Source organism: Camelus dromedarius, chromosome 34 (assembly GCF_036321535.1).
Source record: "Camelus dromedarius isolate mCamDro1 chromosome 34, mCamDro1.pat, whole genome shotgun sequence".
Classification (NCBI taxonomy): Eukaryota; Metazoa; Chordata; class Mammalia; order Artiodactyla; family Camelidae; genus Camelus; species Camelus dromedarius.
In genome coordinates, this window is record NC_087469.1 from 15,005,338 (window position 1) to 15,028,428 (window position 23,091).

At 51.8% G+C, this 23,091-nt stretch overlaps 1 protein-coding gene across 2 annotated transcripts in view; it reads right to left on the reverse strand.

The window, feature by feature from the left end:
• Positions 1-23,091, reverse strand: part of KIRREL3 (kirre like nephrin family adhesion molecule 3) — a 487,625-nt gene that overhangs the window by 81,399 nt on the left and 383,135 nt on the right. For both annotated transcript variants that reach the window (XM_031443396.2, XM_010986268.3), the window contains exon 3: positions 978-1,127. In XM_031443396.2, coding sequence (XP_031299256.1) covers positions 978-1,127 — 150 coding nt within the window. The remainder of the gene's footprint in view (positions 1-977; positions 1,128-23,091) is intronic.

The following is a 23,091-nucleotide window of genomic DNA, read 5'->3' on the forward strand; positions in this document are numbered from 1 at the left end:
TACATTTTTGGCGAGACATAACTCCCATTTTAAAATATTAATTTCCCATCCGTCATGTTCCCAAGTGCGCTTGGATTTTTATTTTTCCTGTAGCTGCACACCACAAGAGAGGCAAAGCTACTTCTCGGTGGCATTCGTATTTTTCTCTCCTTCTCCACCCTAGACGTTCTCCAGTCCCAGGGACACCCACATCCCTCGTTCTGAATTTTATAGTTTATGCTTAGCTTAGTGAACAGCCACATGCCTTCTCTCCCGGGGCGAGAACAGTGATGGCTGACGGGTGAGTGACCTGGAAGATGATCTCATTCTTTTTTCTCCCAGGGGAGAATATGGATTGGAAAGGTGTCCATATGGGCTTATGGGTTGACATTTACAATAGTTAACAGGTGACGGGGCGTGGGCACCAAGCAGGCAGCTTAGATGCCAGTCACCAACAGACACAGGAGCCCATCTTTGCTGAGTACCAGCCTGGGTGGGCTGAATAAGACTTGGAATTTATTTTAAACACTTTTCTTTTCTTCCCATCACATGGTAACCCCTCAAACCAGCCAGGTTTCTTTGACTTTTCAATCTGCTTGGCTCCCTTTAATGGACGGGGGGCAGGAAGAACTGGGCTGTGACTTAGGTGGGGAACATTTTGGACCAAGAAACAAGAACACGGCACTTCTGGAAATCCGACTTTATGAGACACGTGTTTGACCCTGGAATGGACCCTCCAGGGCAACAGTGTGTTAGGTGCAGAACTGACCACGAGAGTGAGGACTGACTCGTATTTCATCAGTCGTCAGAGGGGCCCTCAAGGTCCTGTGGATTCTGGCCCCCGGGCCGGCTTTGCCTGACTCTGCCCGTGGGATCTGCAATGAAAGCTGAGATTTAATCCTCAAACCCCTGTGAAGATGCAGTTTCCTAGGAGGGTGGTGGGTGGGCCGGGGAGGGGCGAGTTCCAGGCCTTTCTGAGGAGACCTGGGGGTACTCACTTGAGAGGTCCCTGCCCACGCCCAGAGCCAAGCCATCTTTGATCCACAGAACGAAGCCATCATATTCGGGGATGGCGCACAGCAGGGTCACCGGCTGCCCCGACACCACGGCCTGGTCCTGGGGCTGCTGGCTGAAGGAGTACACTTGACCTAGGAAGGAAAAAACACAGCAGCCAGTTACTTGCAGAGAGCGGTGCCTGGAGGGCTTCCCCTCAAGTTGTGGGAGCAGAGCCCAGGCTGGCCCAGGGGACCAGGGCCCCCGGAGCGCCTCACTTTCTGCCTGGGGCCCAGCAGTGCTTCCTCGCTGCTCCCAGCTCAATCCTCCGCTTTCAGGAGCCGGCTCCCGGCTGCAGCATCCCTGCTCGTCAATCCTCAGCGCACTCGCGCTGTGGTCCAGCCATCCTCCAGCCCGCACATGGGCCGCGCCCCACTGCGCTTGGGACATGCTGTTCCCCTTTCCACTTCACGCCACTTCCTGGCACCTAGTTCCACGAGAGGGCAGAGGCAGGAGAGAGACCCCCAGCCGGAGGCTGTCTGCAGGGGGTGTGCTTCAAGAGGGCAGCGGGCGTGGGGGTTGGTGTGCTTCAGATAAACCTGAGAATCCAAGAAATAATCTTACTGTTTTCGTGGCTTCCAGGATGGGACTGAGGCCAAATTCAGCGGGATGAGGGGTGGTGTAGTGTGGTGGGTGGTGTGGGTGAGGGAGCAGGTAATTAATTCTCTCCACCTGTCCTCCTGTCCTTTTCTTTTCTGCAGCGGACCCTACCCCAGCCTCACTCTCACTTGGGAGCAAATCACCCAGTGTGACCCCATGCCCTCCCCATTGACGCCTCACTGAACCCGCTAAGCAGCCTGTTCCTATGTTACTAAAGAGACACCCCCACAGTGTGCATAATAGGCCAGGTATTGTTCTGGGATGTAAGAATATCGGCTCATTAACATTTTCACCCTCGCAACAACCTAATAGGTAGGTACTACTTTTATCCCCATTTTCCAGATGAGGAAGTGAAGCCCAAGGAGGGGAAACAGTCACAGGAGCCGTGCATGTTAATTACTCGCCAGGTGCCCCGTACGCCCTCCCTGTGGCTGTCACGGTCCCCACACTGGTCGTGTGGGGCCTTAACAACCCCGTTTTGCGGGGACTCAGCACACAGAGCCCTAGAGGTTCGCTAAGTTGTCCAGGGAGCATCAGGCGTTGGGACCAGGGCTGTGAATCCAAGGCTTTCTGGCTCTAATGACTGTGTCCTCATCTCCCGAGCTGTGCTGAGTGCAGAGCCCTGTGCCTGGTCCTGGATCGGGAGGGTGCTGAAGAAGGAGGGTGCTGTGACCCACGCACGTTCCCTGGGAGTCCACAGTTGAGTGGACAACAGGACACGGGACACTGATGTCCACTGAGCTCCTGGCCCACAGTGCCATCTGTGTTTCACAAGCCGTCCCTCTTGTAACCGTGTAATTACAGTTTGGAGCAGAACTATTTCCATTTTATAGCAAAGAAACCCAGATCAGAGAGGCAAAGTAACTTGCTGGAGGTCACACAGCTAACGAGTAGGGTTTGTCTGGGGTTCATGAATTCTAGGCCTGGATTCTTTCCCACACCCTGATTTGCACATACAGATACACAGCCCAGGAAAACTGGACCTAGTGGGCAGGCTGCTGCCACGGCCCCTCCCCCCCCCACCCGAGGGAGTCAGGGATGGCCACGGAGGTCCTGGACAATGACACTTGCCCATCTTGGGGATACAAAATCCCCAGACTCGGACGACAGTTAGGGCCAAGCTCTCAGCGGCAGATGGCCCTAAGAAGGGAGACTGGTGTGTGGCTCCGAGAGACGCTGGGATGGTGGCAGAGGAGAGACAGAAGGCCCATATCGGAGAGTTTGTGGCAGGTGGGAAGGTAGCTGATGAGATCTTGGCTGGGTCTCTGAGGCATCTCATTAAAAATCAAATTGGCCCTGAATTGTGGGAGTAACACTTTTTATTCTGATTTGAGCTTTACAAATTAGATTTCATAGGACATTTTAATCAGCTATATGTGGAGGTTCCCCCCCCATCTCTTCAAGTTCTCTGTTGTAATTAGACTGTTTGTGGCACCAAAACAAGAGAGAGAAGGAGGGAAGAGATGAGAGCGAAAAGCTGGAGGCGAAGGGAGATTCTGGAGAAGGAGCGAGAGGGCGAGAGGGTGAGCAGAGCAGGAGAGGAACAGGGGGGAAGGAAGAAAAGCGAGAGAGAGAGAGAGATGGAGGGAAGACGTCAGGGAGGAGAGGAGAGGGGGCGGGGAGGGTCTGGGATGCAGGGAGAGGGTGAGTGGGCGGGGAGACGGGTCCTCTCCTAGGCTCCTTCCCCAGGCTTTAATGATGATTTCACAGCACATTCTTTTATCTTAGAATCTTTCTGGCAAGAAGGACAGTATCAAGACAGCTGCAATAGCTTGCAACGACTGTGTTAGCAGAGAGAATTATCAGGTTGTCAGTGGGGAGCTGAGGGGGTTGGAATGAGCAGGTCCTGCAGCAGGGCGCCTGAGCCCTTGGGATGCTCATGAGCAGGGAGGCCTGAGATGGGAACTGGCCCATTCTCCCCGCTCCCGATCCCGCTTCTGCTTGGTGTTGGTGAGGGTCCCTGAGAAGCTGGGCTCAGGAAGCATCCTGCGGAGGAGCGGGCAGGGGCATGGGCGAGAAGCCCGAGGGTGGTGGTGAGAGGCAGCTGTCTGTAGGGACGCCTGGACTAGTTCAAAGACCAAAGGATTTGGAGTGAGCGAGTGGAACAGGAGAGAAAGCCTCGGTGCAAACTCGCACTGGAGCCTGATGTGGGGAGCAGGGCGCTGATGTCCCTGTGTCCCCTGCAATCCCCCCTCGATCCATGCTCAGAGGTCAGGTCAAAGTGGTCAGGAGACGGTGGGGGTGTGCTCACCCCACCCCCACCGTCTCCCTGGGCACGTTGGCCAGACCTTTGCTCCCGCAGCAGGTGGAGGTGAGGTGACAACTGCCCCTGGGATTAATCCCATCCAGACCTGGACAAGAACGTTAGGGCCATTTGGTGAGCTTGCTTGGCTTTTACAGAGCCCAGGGCACGGCCGCTCTCACTTGTTCCTTCAGAGGGGGAGCAGCAGGGATGGGGAGGCTGAGTAACACCCCCAGGGATGCTCAGCAGTCCAGGAGCAGGTGGAGTAAGGAGGCGTCCATCACCACCCCTGCTCCTGAATTCGGGACAGTCCCGCTGAAGTCCTGCCTGCCTCATGCAACGCCCAGGACGTTCAGCAAAACTTGCTGAGAGTCTGTGCGTGGCCACACTTAACCCAAGTCCTGAGACTACCACGGAGAAAGTAATGGGTCTCATAAAAAGGTCACATAAGGTTCTTTTGGGGTTTAAATAAAGGTCTGCTGCAAGCATGGGGCGGGGGAAGAGACAGAGGGGCTTCCTGCAGGAGGAATCAGGAAATGGGGATGAGATGGAGGAGAGATGTCATTCTGGGGCAGGAAAAGCACAAGCAAAGGCGTGAGTGATGGGTAACCCAGGTACCTGCTTTGAGTACCTAACTGAAGGGTCACCTACCAGAGCTGGGTCCTAGACAGTGGGAAAAACACAAGGTCAGGCAGGCCTGGGAAGGAACTCCAGCCCTATCACTAGCGGTATGATCTGGGGCACTTTCCTCACTCACGCTGAGCCTCGCTTTCCTCATCTGTAAAATGGGGTGACATACCTCCTTTGCCAAACTGCTGTGAGGATGCGAGGCCTCACGTGGAAGTGATCCGGGCACGTGCAAAGTGCTTCCTCAAGGTTGGTTCTAATTTTCATCACCATTCATGAGCCTTTCCTGAGCCCAGGACTGCTAGGACTGGAGCCAGAGCAGCCCCTGTCATGACAGGTCCCAGAGCCGGGCAAGGAGGCTTTGCAAATCTGAAGTTGGCCCGATTGGAATCTGCTTCTTCCCGTGAGTCACGCAGGTGAGAGATGTGAGCATTTGATCCTCCCGCAGCTCTGCCTTTGCCGCGGCCCCAGCCAGCTTCAGCCTCCCGGAGCTGCCTGGTCAGCCATGCAGAAAAGGCTCAAATGTCACCGTCTGCTCTGTTATTAGTGACCAACTGGGGAAGGATCAAGAATACCTGCACCGGGGATATTTGTCGCCAGCTTTCTCCCTGCCTGGAGCACGCAAATTGCCTCTTATGAGATTAAGGGAAGCCGCCCAGGTCCGGAGAAGCAAGCAGATGGGAGGAAGGGAAGGAGTGAGTCAGCCCCCTGCCCAGCTGGCACCAGAACAAGGCCAGGTGGGGTGGAAGGGACCAGGGCAGGATGGCTCAGATCCCACCTGGAAGCCCAAGTCTCGACTTCGGCTGTTTTCCTGCTGCTCAGCACAGGACCAGCTCCTAATGCAGGAGAATGAGCTTTGGGGAATTTCCAGAATGCCCTGTCGTGACCCACTCGGGGGAACGAGATTGGGGGTGATGGGGTTATGTCCTAGCCCCTGACTGACTGATTGTGACGGGGAGTGTAGTGGTACTGGTGATATGCCACGGGCCACAGGCGGGGGCGAGTCCCACCCAGGTCCCACCCTGACAGCCTCCAGGACCCCTGGCCGGGTGTGGGGCTGCAGGGGAGGGAGGGATGTGTCTTCCGTGACAAGGAGCTTAGTGTCTGGAGGAGACACATATGTGCACAGGGAGCTAAAATAAAAGGTGTTGTATAAAGTGAGGTATAAAGGAAGTCCCAAGGATGTAACAAAAAAACGGACTCAGAGATACAGAGAACAAACTAGTGGTTACCAGCAGCGAGTGTGTGTGTGTGTGTGTGTGTGTGTGTGTGTGTCTGTGTGTGGGGCAAGACAGGGATAAGGGATTAAGAGGCACAAGCTACTGTGTGTAAAATAAATAAGCTACAAGGATGTATTATACAACACAGCGAACAGAGCCAACGTTTTATAGTAACTATAAATGGAGTATAACCTTTAAAACTTGTGGATCACTATGTTGTACGCCTGAAACTTATATAATAATAATGACAATAATAAAAAGAAAGTCCTAAGAAGAAAGATTTTTCCTTCTGAGGGGCTTCACGGAAGGGTTGGCTTTGGAAATGGCCTCGAAGGGGAAGCAAGGAGGGAGAAAGTTCCCTGGGGTGGGGCCCAGGGTAAGGGACGCCTGGGCGCCAGAATGTGCTCAGGGAATAAGAGCACGGATGCCCCCCGGTCCAGGCTTGATCTCTGGCTCTGCCATTAGAGATGTGCGCCCTGGGAAAATTTCTCAGTTGCTCTGAACCTCAGTGTCCCCACTGGGTGGCCTCCAGTGCTTGTCAGATGTTTGTGAGAATAAATCAGGACACTTTGAGGAAAGTGCACGGAGCCCTGCGTGCCCTCCACCCGGCAGCTGCTGCTCTCGCCACGAGCCTGGTGGGACTGGTGCAGGGATGTGTTTACCAGGATGCGTATCGCGAGAACGTGGGAGGTCTGGCTGCGTGGGCCCTCGAATGCACGCTAAGAAGTTTGCACTTAATGAGAAGTCATCAGACGTTTGGACCCACAGGCTCAGATCTGAGTCTCAGAAGGATCGCAGCAGCCACTGTGAGGAGGATGGATGAAGCAGGGTAATATGAAGGTAGGAAGACCGATCAAAGGGATTTTGCTCATAAGGGCTCAGGCTAAAGTTTATCCATGGAAAGAAGCACATGGACTTAGGAGCCACTGAAGGTCGAATTGTAGCATTTGATGCTGGATGAGGAAGATGGAGGAGGAAAGGCCCCCTCTCCCTGGCCTGCAGGGCGGGGTGAATAGGTGACTAGTGGAGCCATTTTTGTCTCAGGAGAAGAAGCAGGCTGAGGGGCAGTGAGCTCAGTTGTAATATGCTGATGGAGAGGAGCCCCGAATCACTCGGGAGAAGATGCTCTCGATGTAGTTGGGTCCAAGGGTCTGGAGGAAGAAGGTGGGATTCACTCGCACCTACTGATCATTCACTATGGCTCAGGCAGTGGACAAGAGCCTTACAATGTGTCCTCTCATGTGGTGTTGACCTGAGAACTCACCTTCAAATGTGGAAAGTTATAGTCATTGATGTGACTGTCTAAGAGGGACTTGGTTGCTCCAGGTAGGGAGCAGTGGGAGCGACAGCCTTGGGTGGCACATCTAGCTCCTGTCAAGGTTTGCACAGGCTTAGAGTCCCATTGGGCTGGAGAGAGGTCAAGCATCTCCCTTTGGACCAGGACTGGAAATACAGCGAAGCCAGAAGAACAAACAGGGGTGGAAGATGGGCCTTTTCCATCGCCTGTTTCTCCTGGGGCTCTGCTGGGAGAGAGGCTTGCAAACACTTCCAGCCCCAGCATTGCCATTGGCAGCTGTTGGTTGCCTTGATTCTGATACACAGGTGAGGAGAAGCTTGCCAATACTATGAACATTCCAGACATTGTGCTGGAGTTTTATTGGGCTTACACGGGAGAGGCGGACTGCGCTCCCCAGGGCTGGGTGAGGGGCAGCAGTTCTGAGGGCGTCCCACCTCGCACCTTCCCTGAGCTCGGGCCGCTGGGCAGCCTGTGATTCTCTCGGCCTCCCAGGTCTCTCCTCAGGACGCACAGTCCGCCAAGGTTGTCCTGGACAGCATGGGGCTTTAATGAAAAACAATGGGGCTGGCTGTGGCAGGGTGACTCCAAGGTCACTATAAATCCTTCGCCTCCTGATTATCAGCCTATGGCCCCAGCCAGAGGCTGCACTGTGCTCATTAGTGGCCAGGAGAGGTAATCCCCCATCCATTCAGCCGAGTTCTGGCTGCCAAGAAGACACTGATAAGAGCTGCTGGAAATACTGGCATGTCGGTGCCAGTGAAACAGACCATCCATCCCTGCCTGCGGTCATCCTGGGGTCTGACCGAGAGGGGACGGGCAAAGCAATGGGGGCTTTGGTGGTGACGGTGGGGGAGGGTAGAGATGGGAGATGCTCAGGCAGCCCGTGAAGGCTGGGGCTCTGGGATGCCCTCTCAGGCCTGCTGCTGGCTGGCCAGGGGCCCAGGCTAAGCCCCGTTCTTTCTCTGAGTCTCAGGCTCTTGTGTCTTCGGGACTGGAATATGTGTTCACTGAATCACTGTTGGGGGAGGGAGCAGCGTGAGATAAAGAAAGTGGTACTAAAGAGCAGTTATGAACTGTCGTTAGCCTGACAGGTAGCTGTAGGCATCGGCTACGGGCAGATCGAGCTTCTCCGGTGCCCTCTTAGAGCGCGTCAGCTTGGGAACCACTGGGATAGGCTGGAGGCAAGGCCGGGGATCACTGACCCCACGATGTCCAGCAAGTCTTGTTCCCATTTGTAAGAGATACTGTCCAGACATAGGAAGCCATGCCCTGGCCACGTGCACCCAGGCCCAGAAGGTACCAATTTGGTGCCACCTCTGCCACCTCTTAGCTGCGCCCTTGTGTGACCCTTCCCATCTCTGAGATTCAGTTCCCATCTGTAAATGCAGGGTTTGAACTAGAAGTCAATCTGTTTGGCCCGGATTGAGCCAATCGAAATGTTCTGAGTTGTGATTTATCCAGTCTTCTTTTGGGGAGCCCTAGGGCTGAAAAGAAGAAAATGAAGCACAAGGAAGGAAAAGCAAATCTCCCAGGGACACTCGGTCTGTTGGGGAAAGATCTGTGTCCTAAACATCATTAAAAAAAGACCAAACATCTTAAAATATCATTTTATGCTGGTATAGGCCTTGCCAGTTGGAAATTGTGCTAAAACTTCTATGTGTGTGAGAATCACCTGGGGAACTTATGGAAAATACAGTTTCCTGGGCTTTAAGACAGAAATTTCAAGACAGTGGATCTGAGCTGGGCCAAGGAATCTGGATTTTAACAGCTTCTCAGGTGGTTTTTGCTTCACATCTGAGAAGCACCATTGTATGCAAACAGCATGGGCTCAGAGGGACTGGGCTCTTGCCAGTCTCGGCTCGGCTGCTGTGTGACCTTGGTCAAGCTGCTGTCTGTCTCTGAACATCCCTTGGTTTTCTAGGCTGCACAGTGAAGACACTGGATGAGGTCAGTAGCTTTCATATTTTTTTTTGTCTGCATCCTTTTGTTGCTAGAATCGCGTGTGGATAAAGTGGCTGCAGACAAAGCTGAGGTGGAGCTGGAAGGACGGAGTCCTGCGCCGTGGCCCCCGTGCAGTGGACCCCAAGGTCCCTCTGTGGATGCTCATGGAATCAGAAGGACCTGGGCAGTTTTGCTGGTCCCCAGGTGTAACAGGAAGGACAACCTTGCTGTACCCACTGAGAGGTGCAAAGCAGGCCCAGGATCCAGACTGCACTGTGGCTAATGGAGGCTGGACTTGAAGCATGAGTTACTTCTGTGTCACTCACTAACCCTGCCTTGGGGACCATGATTGCGACCTGCTGTTTACAGAGGAATCTTCTCCTGCCTGCTGAAGTCCTTCCCAATGGGAAGCAGAGCATCTCGGTGCATGTTCTGAATTCCTCCCCTCTTGGAGCCTGCATACAGTCAACTCTTAGTGATCCTTGTTAATGGAGAGGAGCAAGGATGTGAAGAATCCAAAATGGTGGCCATTCCAAAATAACAAATAATTGTAAGTAACATTTATCTTCAATTTTGGAATGCATTTGGGTATTTGTGTTTGAATATGGATGTGTTTGAGGTTCTGGGCATTTTTCATACTTAAAAAAAGTCACAAAAAGCCCAGTGATGGAGCTCCCTCCTGCCTCCTGCTCAGCTGGGTGGAGAACATCACCCCTGGTACTGGCCCACTCCACCCTTCCCAGCTCGCCGTCTCTACGGCTCACGCCTTCTCCAGGAGGGGACGGGGATCTTAGCTAATTTTGCCTTTAAAGGACTTGCATTCCCTTTGGGCCCTCATGCAAATAAGAACAAAATAGGAAGCTGTGAAATGTTAACAGAGGACTTCATTAAGCAATCTTGGCGATGGCATTTGCCAGGAATGGGGACAATTTGCCAACAGATAATTGAGAGCTAACTACATATGTGTCCTAATTAAAAAAGTCATTCTTCTTCTCACGGCCCTGGGGTTCTGGGTCCCATCTTCCAACTGCTTTAGGATATTAACCACAACTAATTGAGTATACACTTTCTACTCCACAAAGTTCTTCACATACATTATTTTACTTAATCCATCCTTCTGACACCCAGCTGAGAACACTCTATAATCAGCTGTGATGTAGACACTCGAAGGCCAAGGCTCAAAGCCAAAGTCCCACTGCAAGTGTGTGCCCCATCCCAGCCCTCTTCTGTGTCACCATCACCTAATCTCTCCTGTTGCCACCTGGCAGTGGCCTTGGCAAGGGCTGGGATTATCTGCATCAACCCTGAGAATGCAACAGCCAAGGAAACAAAAGAAAATGAACATGCAATTACTGCCCCCGCCTTTGTTTTGATTGTATGAAGTGGAGATGTTGGAAAAGGAGAGATTTTGTACTAGAAGCACCTTGAGAGGAAAATGAGGGAGTGTGCATGCTGCTGGGGATGCCGGATGGGCTGAGCGGTTTTCTTCCTTTCCAGGAGGCTTAGGCTGGGTCCCTGAGCTCATGTGTCATAGAAGATGAGTTGGTGGTGGGAAGGATGGGACCGGCAGGCATAGAGCTCCTTGGAAGCAGTAGCCTCAACTCCAGGCGAGATATTTTCACATCAACAATCCCAAAGGGTAGAGCAAATCCTTCTCATTTTTTATGGATTAGGAAATAGAATCTCAGAGAGGTTAAGAAACCCATTCAAGATCACACAGTGTGTGCTGGAGGCTGGTATTTGAACCATCTGACTCCAGTTCTGGGCTTTTGTTTACGAGACAGTCCCTGGTAAGCGCAGAGGGTGTTTGAGCTGTGTGGTTTCCTCTTCAGGAAGCAGAGGTGACTACTGCGTCCCCCAGCTGCCCCCAGCTGTGCTCCAAAACACACATGAAGCTGACGGGACATCTGCTTCTTGCCGCCGGGCACAGGCCCTGTCCCGCCTGCAGACCACAATCAGCCAGAGAAAACGCTGAGCCTCCCAGGCACCCTTAGGCCTGAGATCAGCCCCATGAATGACAATTTAGGGCAAAAGTCGCCCACACCCAGGCAGAGGCATGGCCCACTCCGCTGCATCTTTGCTCAGAAGCCCTTTGCAAAGGCCAAGTCCTTGAAATAGATTTCTTAGTTCAGTCTGGGGTCTTGTGAGTAATGACTTCCATCCCCTTCACGGCTGGAGCCTTGGGCCTTGGCAACAGCCACTGTGATGTGGAGCCTCCTCCGTTGTAAGACGACTCAAGGAGGACAGCGGGTGCCCAGCCAGGCCCTTCTGCTGGGCCCAGGATCGGGGCAGCCAATGGGGGGCTTCCCTGGAGACAAGGCCCCACTCCTGCCTGCCCTCTGGGGATGTCTCTGTTTTCCAGCCTGGAGTGGCACTGGATGAGCCGACAGCTCCCTCTAATAGGAGAGCTACTCATGGCTTCACTGGAGGGAACAGGGCGGCTTTCTAGGCTTCTCCCTGAGATGCAACAATATCTGGTACCACTTGGCGTCTTGGGGAGAGAATTCATGTCTGTAATTAGTTACTGTATATCACCGTTAGTGCTCCGCTCAGGATTTACTGGGCAAATACCGTTTAACTGCACAATAACTACAGGTCCTTGCTGCTTATTGGGTAATTTACTAAGGCTGGGAGAATGGGGCAGGAGGGACTCTGAATAGGAGGTATTGTAACCCCTTGAATCAAACTTTATGAGTTTGGGTTTGGCAGGGAGGCGGCAGCTGGTAGCCAGCTCTCATTGCTTTGTTTTGCAGAGTTGGCTGGCAGACTGCTTCCTTCCCTTTATTTATTGCAGGAGAGGTCTGAGACTGGGGTCTGGGGCTGCCCGGGGCTGCCTGGGGCTACTCAGGGCCTTTTGGTAGAGAGGGTCTTTGGCAGAACACAAAGGAACTCAGCAGGAACCGAGCAGCAGGAACCAGGCTTGCTGTCCTGGGGGCTCCATCCAGCCCTTCCATTCATTCCCTCCATCAAGCCTCTTTCTGTATCCGCGCCAGTGGGTGGGGAGTACAGGGAACTGTCCATGGCGGCAGCATCCAGATAATCCTGAACCCTCTCTTCTCTTACAAGTGCCATGTTGGTTGGGAAGCGGTCATTCCTGGACACTTCCCAGCCTTAATCTGCTTGAGCAAAGTCTGTCTTTGTTTGGCCGTGCACTGTCTAAACTCCTCTAACCTATTTAGACCACAGAGAGGGGAAGGGACACAATAATGAAAAACGCAACGGGCAACATTGCCTTACGCAATCTAATAAATTACTCGGTACCCAGCTGCCAGCTCAGACTAAGCCCAATATTGCCTGCAGTAATTATTTGGATCAAATGCAGTTTATCTGCTTCATATTTGTGCTTCTGTGCTCAGTGGTAACTTATAAATGTCATTGTGGTGTTTATTTGTTATAATGAAACTTAATGGCATTGGAAGCCAGGAGCAGAGCTGGTGCGGCGGCAGGTTTAAAACAATCTCTTCATCTCTGGAGAACGGATGAGCCAAGATAACATGGAAGTGCCCTACAGGGAAGAGGTTTGCAGGGATGGTTGTGTCCTCGTGCTGTGTGGTGGACAGAGGGAGCCAGAAGCCACCTCCAGAGGCGTCCATCAGGAGGCAGAGGAGACCTGGCTGGGTTTAACCTTGGCACTGCCCAGTCTGTCCTCGCTTCATCTTCTGAGGGTGTTTAAGGGAGAAGTGTTCAATCTTTGCACCACCCGACGGCTGGCCCAGAGATGAAGGTTGCCCAGGGGTCTTGGGAGGCACAGGTCTTGATGGATGGAGACAGAAATTAGCACTTCAGGGCGAATGCATTAAGGAGGATGGACAATCAGACCTCTTAAAAGAGTCTTGGGAGAGGGGAGGGGGGTTGGAAAACAAAGGGAGAGTATCCTGAAGGATACCAAAAGGGGATGGCAAGGCTTCTTCCTTTGGGTGAGGAAGTGGTGCTGCCAGGGGGAGTTCGAGGCATGAACAGAACAGGGAAGAGATGGAGGGGTGGCGGCAGAGTGACCACTGACTCTGCAGAAGCACAGACAAAAATGGGTGAAGAATGAAGAGTTTTGGCTACATACAGCCTTGGACTCTGCCATTTACTAGTCGGAGGGCTTTGGACAAGTTCTTTATCTTTCCCGAGTTTCATTTCGTCATGTGGAAAATGGGAGTAGTAACAGACACCTCTCAGGATTGTGGTGATGATTAAACGAGGTGATGTGTATAAAGTGATGAGCGTAGCGTTTAGCACACTGTGGTCGTGGCAGTGATTGGCACCTGGTGGATGTTCAGTAGCGGTCTGTTGAGTGCATAAACGCATAGTAACGCCCCCCACCTGTGTGCATTGCAACACCTTCTCCCAAACAGCCGAGCTTGGATTGAGACCTCACAGCCATGCAGAGCTGATTGTGTTATCACCCCCATCTAACAGTGTGCAAGTGGAGGCTCAGGGTGGTGACAGTAACTTGCCCAAGGCTACCCAGCTGGTGTATGGAGTGGGCACTGGCTCTCCTGTCTTCCAGGACAGGATTCCCTCAGCCAGTCCGTGATGGACAGCTCCCCATCCACGCTGGGGGCCGAGCTCTTCCCTCTCTACTGGCTGCCCTGCTCCCTGGAGCCAGCCATGAGCCTGGACCTGTGCTGGTTTCCCAGCTGAACCTGCAGGCAGAGGCGAGGCGGGGTGGGGGTTGGGGTGTCTTTCTGTCTATTTCATCCTAATACTACATTTAACGTTCACTCATGAAACATTCATTTTCTCCCCTCAGCGACATGCTCATACAAGTCTCCTATCATCATAAATATGGATGAAAATTATTAGTCATTGTTATTTCTCCCACTAGCCAATCCCCCCCCAACACATCTCCTGTTTTGGTCTCAGCACAAAAAGGGCTGAATTGAGGGTATTAACCTGGACAGTAATAATCATGCCTTGCATTTTATGGTACTTTGTACTTTCTCAAAGGACCTGTACAACCATTGTGCATATTTTATCATGGAAACAAATGCATGGAAGAAAGAGGGATAGCATCATGAGTACACCCATTTTGCAGATGAGAAAATATAGGTCAAGAGAGATCACGACCAAGGTCACATGCCTATTCAGGAACAGAACTTTTTATTTAAAAAAATTTATTATTATTATTATTATTATTGTTATTGTTATTATTATTATTGTTATTATTATTATTAGCCTCCTAATGAAATGTTCTCAGGGAAACTGAGTATGTTTGTTTCATGTGAATAAACAATAGCGTCCTCTTTCATGTCCTCTTTCACAGCACCGTTTACTTTATGGTTTGTAGAGAGTTTTCATCCCTTTTATTTTATTGGTTCTCATGAGGCAGGCTTAATTTATTCTCATTTGACAAAGAGTTAGTGGCAGATCTGGCCTTAAAACATTATTTCCCTAAGTGGATTCCAAGAAACCCTAGCCCTAATACACACAGGAAAAATATTCTGTGGTCAAGTAAGTTTGGGAAACTCTGAGGACCTTTTGGCGTGTTAAAGGCTCTAGGAGGTTCTGTAGGAGAGATGTGATTCATTAGGGCTAACCCAGCTTCTCCCCCACCTTATTTACCATGCAGCCTGTGTTTCACAGAAAACCTATTAACATGCTGCAGAAATGCTGCTCCAGGGAGAATTGTGTGTGTGATCCCTCCTCCGCCACATTTTCTGAGGCAGTGGGGTTTGGAGCAGGGCTGGGAGAGGAGAGCCGGGAGGGTGAGGACTGGCAACAAGCATGCTTGTGGGGACCGTTAGAACTGAAGTGCCCCCACCCCAGGCTGCCTCTTCTCCTTCCCGTACCCCCAGGGCAGTGACTTCCAGATAATTCACTCAGTATTAGGCGCGGTCAGTCCAGCTCACATCTGGGGCAGATCAGAGGGGCTGCCTGACTGGCTGAGTAGGGGTCTGTGGGCAGTGCAATGTGGCGAGATGGGGGAGAGGGCTGCCCTTGGCCATGGGAAGAAGTCTTTATGGATATCCAGCAGGTCATGTATGCCCTTGATGGTGATGGAGCAAATCAGCCCACCCCCATCTCCCAAACACACCAAGCTTCCCGTGGCTGAGCAGAAGTAAGAGGACCAGGGTTTGAATCTCAGGTTTACTGGGTAATAGCTACATGCCTTTGGTAGATGACTCAATCTTTCTGAGCCTCAGTTATGTCATCCTCAAAATGGAGGTAGCGCCACCTACCTTGTGATGTCGTGAGGATTAAGTGACATGTGTGTGAAAGTGCCTCCCTAGCCTGTGCCTTCTCAGGCTGGCCCCCCGTCACCCATCCCACTTCGTCAAAGTCCCCCCGGCATTACTCCCGTCAGAACAAGTGGCCTCCCTGCCTCCCAGAGCCTCTCACCTGCACACCCCATTAGCTCTCCCATCACCCTGCCTTCTGCTGTTTCACTATGAGCCTGTCTCCCCATTGGACTCAAAATTCCCTCAGGTCTGTAGCCAACTCTGTCAGTGCCCCACCTGATCCCTCAGGCCGACTCCCAACCACCAGACTCTCCCACCCTTCTCCCGAGGTCTTTCTCTTCCCCTGCAGAGGCCACTCTGTCCTTGCAAAGAGCAGGTCAGAAGTGCCGGGGAATGAACAGCGCAACCCACGCAGCCCTCAGCCAGTGACTGACGAGAGTGCTGTCTAGATACCCTGTTCCTTGAGTGGCTTAACTGCGAGGCGTGTATTTCGCAGCACTTCCCAGAGCCTGCCACTAGGATTAGGCTCTGGCCACCCACCATGTGGGGGGCCTGACGGTGCCCCTGCATTGGCCACCTTCTCTTTCTCATGTCAATTCCCTATACTCCTTCTGGCACTTTCTGCACCTCCCAGGTTGGTCCTCGCCTAGGGTCTGCTTCTGGGGGAGCCCGAGCCAAGATACGGGCGTCCTCCACGTCCCCCACTGCACCAGGCACACAGTGGGAGTCTGGGAAATCTCTGAACCAGACAGGAGGGAGCTATAGGCCCAGGCGCGTGGAGTGGATGTCCTACTACAGGCTGGCCGAGAGGGGGCGCCCGAGGACCCAGGGCGGGATGGCTGTGCCTTCCACTCCTCTGGAAGGCCCTGCCTTCTCTGGACCTGCCCGACCTGACGCTCTGGTCAAACCCAGGCAGGTGCAGAGGACCTGCGGTCTAGCCAGCATCCTTTCTCAAAAGAGAAGAGCTTGGTGTTGTGTTTCGAGACCCTTTCATGAGTAATGGCTGAGAAGCCTGCTCTTGTACTAAAATAGTGGTTATTCCTGGTACGTTTGACTTGGAGGTGGAGCGGGGCATTGCATTGCTCTATTTATCCCACAGTCTGTACGCAGTTACTGAAACTGTCACCGTGTCCTATATTCCACAGGCCATTATGTGTATTTCAAACCATTATATAAATGGACTTGATTTGGTACTTCTGAATGTCATTAAACTCCTCCCATACCAGTCACAACACAGTTACCATAGAGACGAATACACTTGAGGAGGGAAGGCACAGGGAAGAAAGCAGATGGATTGGGGGGCAATGCGCCTGCCGATGACTATTTCCAGAGCGCAGGGCCCTGCCGTGTGACACGGCCACTCTCTGGAGATGGGGCGAGCGCCTTCAGATTTTTATTGACTCTCCTCTGATAAAAGGTCTGGATAATTCATCTCAGCCTGAACCTGCTCATTCCGGCACGTGGCTCTAAAACTTTATGGCACCGCAGGCCATTAAGCACCCTCATTTATTCAGACTCTCCCACCCTGGGGAGGAGGGTGGAGGGAGGGTCTCAGTATTCAGCGAGGAAGCTTTTGAGGCAGCTGAGGATGGAGAGGGGGAGGCAGAGAGAGGAAGGAATGCCTCCTCAGGACCTAGTAGCTGGCAGAGGGAGAGGCTCAGGGTTTTGGCCAGTGGCTGCCACCTGTCACTCTTTCCCAGTGTCATCAGTGCAGTTAGAACGACAAAACTGTAGACTCTTGGGGTGGAAGGGGTGTTTTACATTTGAAACTCCTTTATGAGAGCCTGGCTGAGGAGCTGCCCACGGCCTTGGTAGGCAGTGAGTTTCCTGTCTTGGAGGGATTCAAGCGGACGCTGCCATGCTCTCTTATAATAAAATTTGCTCACAGGGCTCAGCTCAGATATCACTTTCTCCAGGAGGCTGTCTTGGGCATGATTCACTTGGCTGACAGTTTGACTGGATTCCCCTTCTCTGTTTCCATGGCTCTGGACACACCTGGTTGCAGCAGTTATGACACTGTGCTGTGATTGCTATGATATCCTTGGGGACAGGGGTGGCGTCTTTACATGCCAAGGGCCCAGCACAGTGCTGGGCACAGGGCTGGCACTCGATACATGGTTGGTGAATGAATGAGTGCATAGCACCTCAGTATTCAAAAGTATTTTTGTGCATTGGTACTTGGCAGGGATGTTGCGTCATCAGAAGAGGTTGTGGACTGGAACTTGGATCCCTTCTGGTCTTAAGAATCTTTGATGATATGGTTCTAAACCTGCTCTGACTACGCCTGGGATTTGAATCTAGATTTCTGTGGCTCCCAAGTCACATTAAGCATACAAACTGCGAAGCTAAGGAGAAAAACAAACACAAAACAACCACAAAATCAACTTGATGTGAAATATATCTAATCTCTCCAAGTGGAGGACAAAGTTCCTAAGGACAAAGACTGTGTCCAGCCTCAGCAGCTCCTGTACCCAGCACAGTATTGGGCTCCTAGAGGACATGTTTTATGTATGTATCAAAGAACCTACCTCCCTTTCTTTTTTTTCCCAGAGGTCCTTGCTTCTTGTCTCTTTCAAAACATGGCCTCAAATCCACTTTTAGCAGGCAGACTTCCCTGAAGGATATGCTCAGCCTGTCATGCCCAGACATTCAGGACTTGGCACAGGGAAGTGGGAAGAGAGCTGGACTTAGGCTCAGAAGCCTGGGTTCAAGCATTCGCTCTATCGCTTGCCAGCTGTGCTACTCCGGGTAAGCCACGTCACTTTCCTGAGTCTCGGCTTCCTCTTTTCCAAGTGGTTCCTGATGTTTCTTCTAGGAGTCTATGATTCTCAAGTCGTCCAGCCCCCACACCCTGGGAGCCACTGACCAGAGGCAGAAAAGTTCACTGCCCTCGCTCTTCTTTCAAACTCTTCTACTCTGTGCAAACATGATGCTAGGCTCCTGGGAGACAACAGAGAGCAAGCAGAACTTGCAGACTGGGAGGGGAGACAGGCATGAGCCAAGTAACTGCAATATGAACGTCCATGTGCAGACTGAGCTAAGCCCTCAGAGGGAAAGGAATAGGGTTCTGTGAAAGCATGTAACACAGGAACTTGATCTAGATGGGAGGGGTGGCTCCAAGGAGGTGTCACTGGAGAAGTGATACTTGAACTGGGATCTGAAAGATGAGCAGGAGTCACTACGTGAAGGGTTTGGGGATGGCGTGTGGCGAATGTGGCCACTATCCCAAGAGGAGGGACCAGTGTAGACAAAGGCTATATTGCAGGCGGGAGCGTGCCGTGTTGGAGGAGCTGAAAAAAGACCCATGTTTGTTCTAGAGAACAGAGTGTTAAGGGGGCAAGATGAAGCCAAAGGGGTTGGTAGGAACCAGATCACATACAGCTTTATAAAACATGCCAAGGATTTGGGTATTTTTCCTAACGGCAATAGAAAGCCATTGAAATATGTTCAAGAGGAATGTACACGTTTGGATTTGCATTTTGAAATATTGCTCCGGCTGAAGTGAGGAAAATGAACTGGGAGGGAAGGGGCCGGGCACAATGGAACCAGTTAGGCGAACACAGCTGCACTCCAGGTCAGGGAGGGCAGGGTGGCGATGGGTAAGGGTGGTGGCCGTCGGATGGACAGAGGTGGATGGATTCAAGAGACAATGAGCAGGTACCATTTCTAGGTCTTGGTGAGGACTGGCTATGGGTGTGAAGGGAAAGGAAGTCTGAAGGAGCTTGGCTTGGTCTACGGTCTAGGTGGCCCCCAGTCCCCCTCAGAGAAGCAGGTCTCCCAGTAGGAATCATGGCCTGAGGAACCAACATGGGTGAAAGCTTGGGATCCCCAATCAGATCGTGGCAGGAGAATGGAAACGGCGGGCCCTTTGTTCCAAGGCGCCGAGTGAATTAAATAACAATCATACAGTGCCCTGGAAATCTGAGTCTTGCCATAAATAATAAACAGGGACGTTATACAAATAACCAGCTTTGCAGCCCCAGTGGAAGAAAACGCATCAGTAAGAAAAATGAAGTAAGAAAAAACACACCCCAAAGCCCCAGCTAACAAAATGACAGTATCAGCCAGCATCCCGGGGGCTCTGGCAGGCAGTAAAGGGACGGTCTCAGGAAGATGACTGCGGGCCTTGAGCGTGAGCCAGACTGCGGGGGGTGGGGGGGCACAGGCAGACGGGGAGGGGCTCCTGTGTCACCAGAACTACTCTCTCCCGAGTCAGGTCCCCGGGCCACGTCCAGACCATTCTACTCTTGCTGCCCCGGCCTGAAAAAAGTGCAGCTTGTCCCACAGGCCAGCTCGATGGCCTCCCTTCCACCCCGGGTACAGCTGACATTTGCCCGAATTCGTTCTCAGGGGACAGATAGAAAAAGACACATATCCGTCTTCTGAGGCTGCTGAATTTCCTAGTGTTGGCTCCTTTGGTGACCAGGTGTTTAAAATCATGGAATGAGGAGTGAGAACAGGGTGTGGCAGGATGTTGAGAGCCCGGATGGGTTTTTGAATCATCGCATTTCAAAGGCTTACAGATGACAGCATCCAACGTTGTCCGTTGTGGCCCCTCCACTACACATGCCGATGGGGCACCTGGGCTCCTTATCAGCTCTGGGGGGATGGGGGACAGGCCGGAAGCAGTGGACCTTTTGGACTCATTCTTACGGATTAGGAAGAGGGGTGCAGAAGGAGAGAGTGGGCTCCCCCGCCATCCCAAGAACTCTGAGCTGCTCAAGATGCCTGATTCTCATCCTCCAGGCTCTGTCTCCCCCACAGGCTGAGAGGTGAGGATGTTCGCATGCAGAGCCTGGACTAGGACCACAGCGCCCTCCGGGGCTGTGGGGCAGCCAGAGCCCAGGGTGGGGCCAGCCGCCTTCTCCTTCCCAGACACTCCAGCCCCTCCCACAGCGGCTCGGTCTCCAGTGAACAGAAGCTGCCTTTGCCAATCACTTGCATTTGTTTCTTCCTGGGAAGATGAAAGCTACAGTGCTTGGAGGCATATCTGCTCTCCCTTCACTGCGCTGGGGGAAGCAGCCGGTCACTGTGATTCTGAAGGTCCCACCAGATGTGCAGCCCAAGAAAGTGCCGCTGTTGGAGGATGGACAGCTTCATGGGTGGGCCCACCTCGTCCTCCAAGGGACACCTGGGAAGGGAGGCCAGGCTTTGCTGCCTCCTCTCTCCTGCCTTGAACATCCTCTTCCTCACTCCCTGCCATTTCCCGGCGTTACCCTTCTCAAGAGTCCTAGGGCCTCATAGACTTTTCTGGTTCCATAGAAGGGTGTTCCCTGGCCTGTGTCCCCCTCCCCACCTCTTTTCTGATTTTCTCCCACATCAGGTTGAGCCTCTCCTGTGTTCTGTGCACCCACTTTCCTCCCCGCCCCTCCCACTTTCTCTGTATTTTCAAGTCAAAGTGTTAGGGGATCCCCCTCTGATCATGGTCTCAGCCTCTTCTTTCTAAATTCTAAGAGCACTGGACTGGGTGTCAGGAGACCTGGGTTGTGGTCCTGGCTCTTCCAGCAACTTCTTATTGACCCTGGGCAAGTCCCTCGATGCCCCTGGGTGTCCTTGGGTTGATGGGTTGCACTAGAGTTGTAGGGTTGCTTATGGCTCTAACATAGAAGAGTACTGGGCTTTCTGAGAGGCAGGCAGAGCCCCTCATCTGAGACCATGTGAGAGCTTCCTATCCTGCCCGTGGGCAGGATCAGCCCTGGGCAAGCAATGTGGGCTCGGCAGGTGAGTGGTTCTGAGCTCTCCAGGAGAAATGGGTAACTGGGGAAGGACGAGAGAAGGAAAGGGAATGGGGTGTGTGTGTGTGTGTGTGCTGGGTTGTGTGGGGAGGGGACCGTGAAAGCAATTCCCCTTGCAGATCTGATTGGAGACACCTGCCTAGGGATGCCCTAGGTGAGAAGGTGGCCCACTAGTAGGAGGAGTGAGAAAGAAAGGCAGGTGGGGACAGGATGGACACAACCCCTGGTGGCCTCAACTCCTAGTCCTCCCGCTCTGTTAACCTGCCCGGGTCCTGGCCTCCCAGGAGGGACTGTGGAACTGGAAGCAGAGGAGAGGCTGAGAGGCAAGGCTTGTGGAATTGCTGGGATGTGGAGACTCATGCTGTACATCAGGGCGCTCTGCTGGCTGGGCACCTTCTCAAGACCCACCTTACACCTGTGGGTGACTTTGCACATTCCTCTATTGTCACTCGTCGTGCTACTTAATTACTTACATTAGAATTGATTGATTGCTCCCTATGTGCAAGACCCTGGCCTAAGGCCCCAGGATTAGGAGGAAAGGAGGGAGCAGGGTCTTTGCCTCCCTGAAGGTAACTCTGAAGTGGGACAGTCTAGTCCTAAGAAAATAGGCTGGTTGTCACAATGGAGCACAATGGTGGGGGAAGAGGGGTCTCTAATTTAGGTGAAGTGGTCGGGTACAGTGTCCCTGTGGACACTGAGATGTACCTGTGTGTTTTTACTGGGAGCTTGAGGGCAGGAGCTACGTCTTATTTACTTTAAAGCTCTTGTGCTTAGAACAGTGGCTGGCACTTATTATGAAAAATGGGTATTATTTTTACGGTGCGTATTCATTGACTGTTTGATGAATACATAAATGATCTCCTTCCAGCAGGTTCTACTTAAAGCACCCATGTACTTAATCACATGAAGACAATTGTGTCAAGCAAATCTGATATTCTGATGCCTAGTCTGTCTTTATTTGCTCCTTTCTTGTCTATCCTTCATTGATTTGGGTTCATATCTCCATTTGATGCCTCAGATGTGTTGAGTCCAAACAGGAAAGAACACACGCACACACCCCCACCCCCTGTATTACCAGCCACCGCCATTCCTGCAAATGCTGCAGATTTTAGCAGAGAAGCTATTACGTGCTTCCAAATAGAGCAAACCTCTCACTAACTATCACAAGCCTCCTTAAATGATCTTTGAACAGTGTTTTCTTTTTATTGCTTTGTGTAGTTTAACGGCATCAATTGTGATTACTCTAGCTTATGATAAACCCCAGATCCATAAAGTTGTTCATTCATTATTTTTCTCTTGCTTCTTCCCAAGCTGTTATTTTTGGGGGCATGTAGCGAGGTGGGGAGAGTGGAGGGAAAAGAAAATAAAAAGACACCAAATTAACAAGGAAACAAATGAAATAGGGGACCGCTTCTCCCCGGGTGACAGACACCCTGCTAGACACTGTTAAACCGAACAAATATGCTTTAATAAAGCACAATAGGTCTTTTATGTTTATTCTAATTTGGAAATATAATGATCACCACCTTATCTTTAATGGACGAGGCAGCTAATTGTTCCAATATCTCACTAATTCCAGCATCTGGGAGAAAAAAATGTATATATTTTTTTTTACTGTTTTACCAATTATTCAGTTTATACCAAGGTGTATAGTGCAGCGTGGACAGAGATTTCTGTTTCTTGATCTATGTCATAGCTGCTATTCCAGTTCAATTATTAATATGTGGAAGTTATAATTATTTTGAGTATTGGTACAAGATAATTATAAACCATAAAACAGCTCTCCACGCGGATGCTCTTTCTAATCTGCAGGCATGTTGGAGTTTGGGCATGTGAGCATTAGAAATAGAAAAAAATGTATAATGTGGTGCTTGGGGTAGAAAGACTGGCTGGAGTGGGAGCCGAGGAGCCTTCCACTCCCCACCAGGCCCCTTCCTCCTTTCCTCCTCATGCCTTCCACCCCTCCAGAGCCAAAGCCGACCCACCTCCTGCACCTCTCCTTCTACCCCACTCACCCACCTCCCATCTTGTCTCCTCTTTGTTAGTTGAGAGTTGCAACTTCTCATGTATGGTGGTTTAACTTGCTTACCAACCCCTTATCTCCTTGTTTATCCAGAAGGAGAAATGGCTATTCTGTGTGTGGTTGTGTGTGAGCATGAATGTGTATCACTGCATTTGGGAGGGGTGAGAACCACATGCAGAGAGGAAGGCAGGGGTGGGGGGTTAG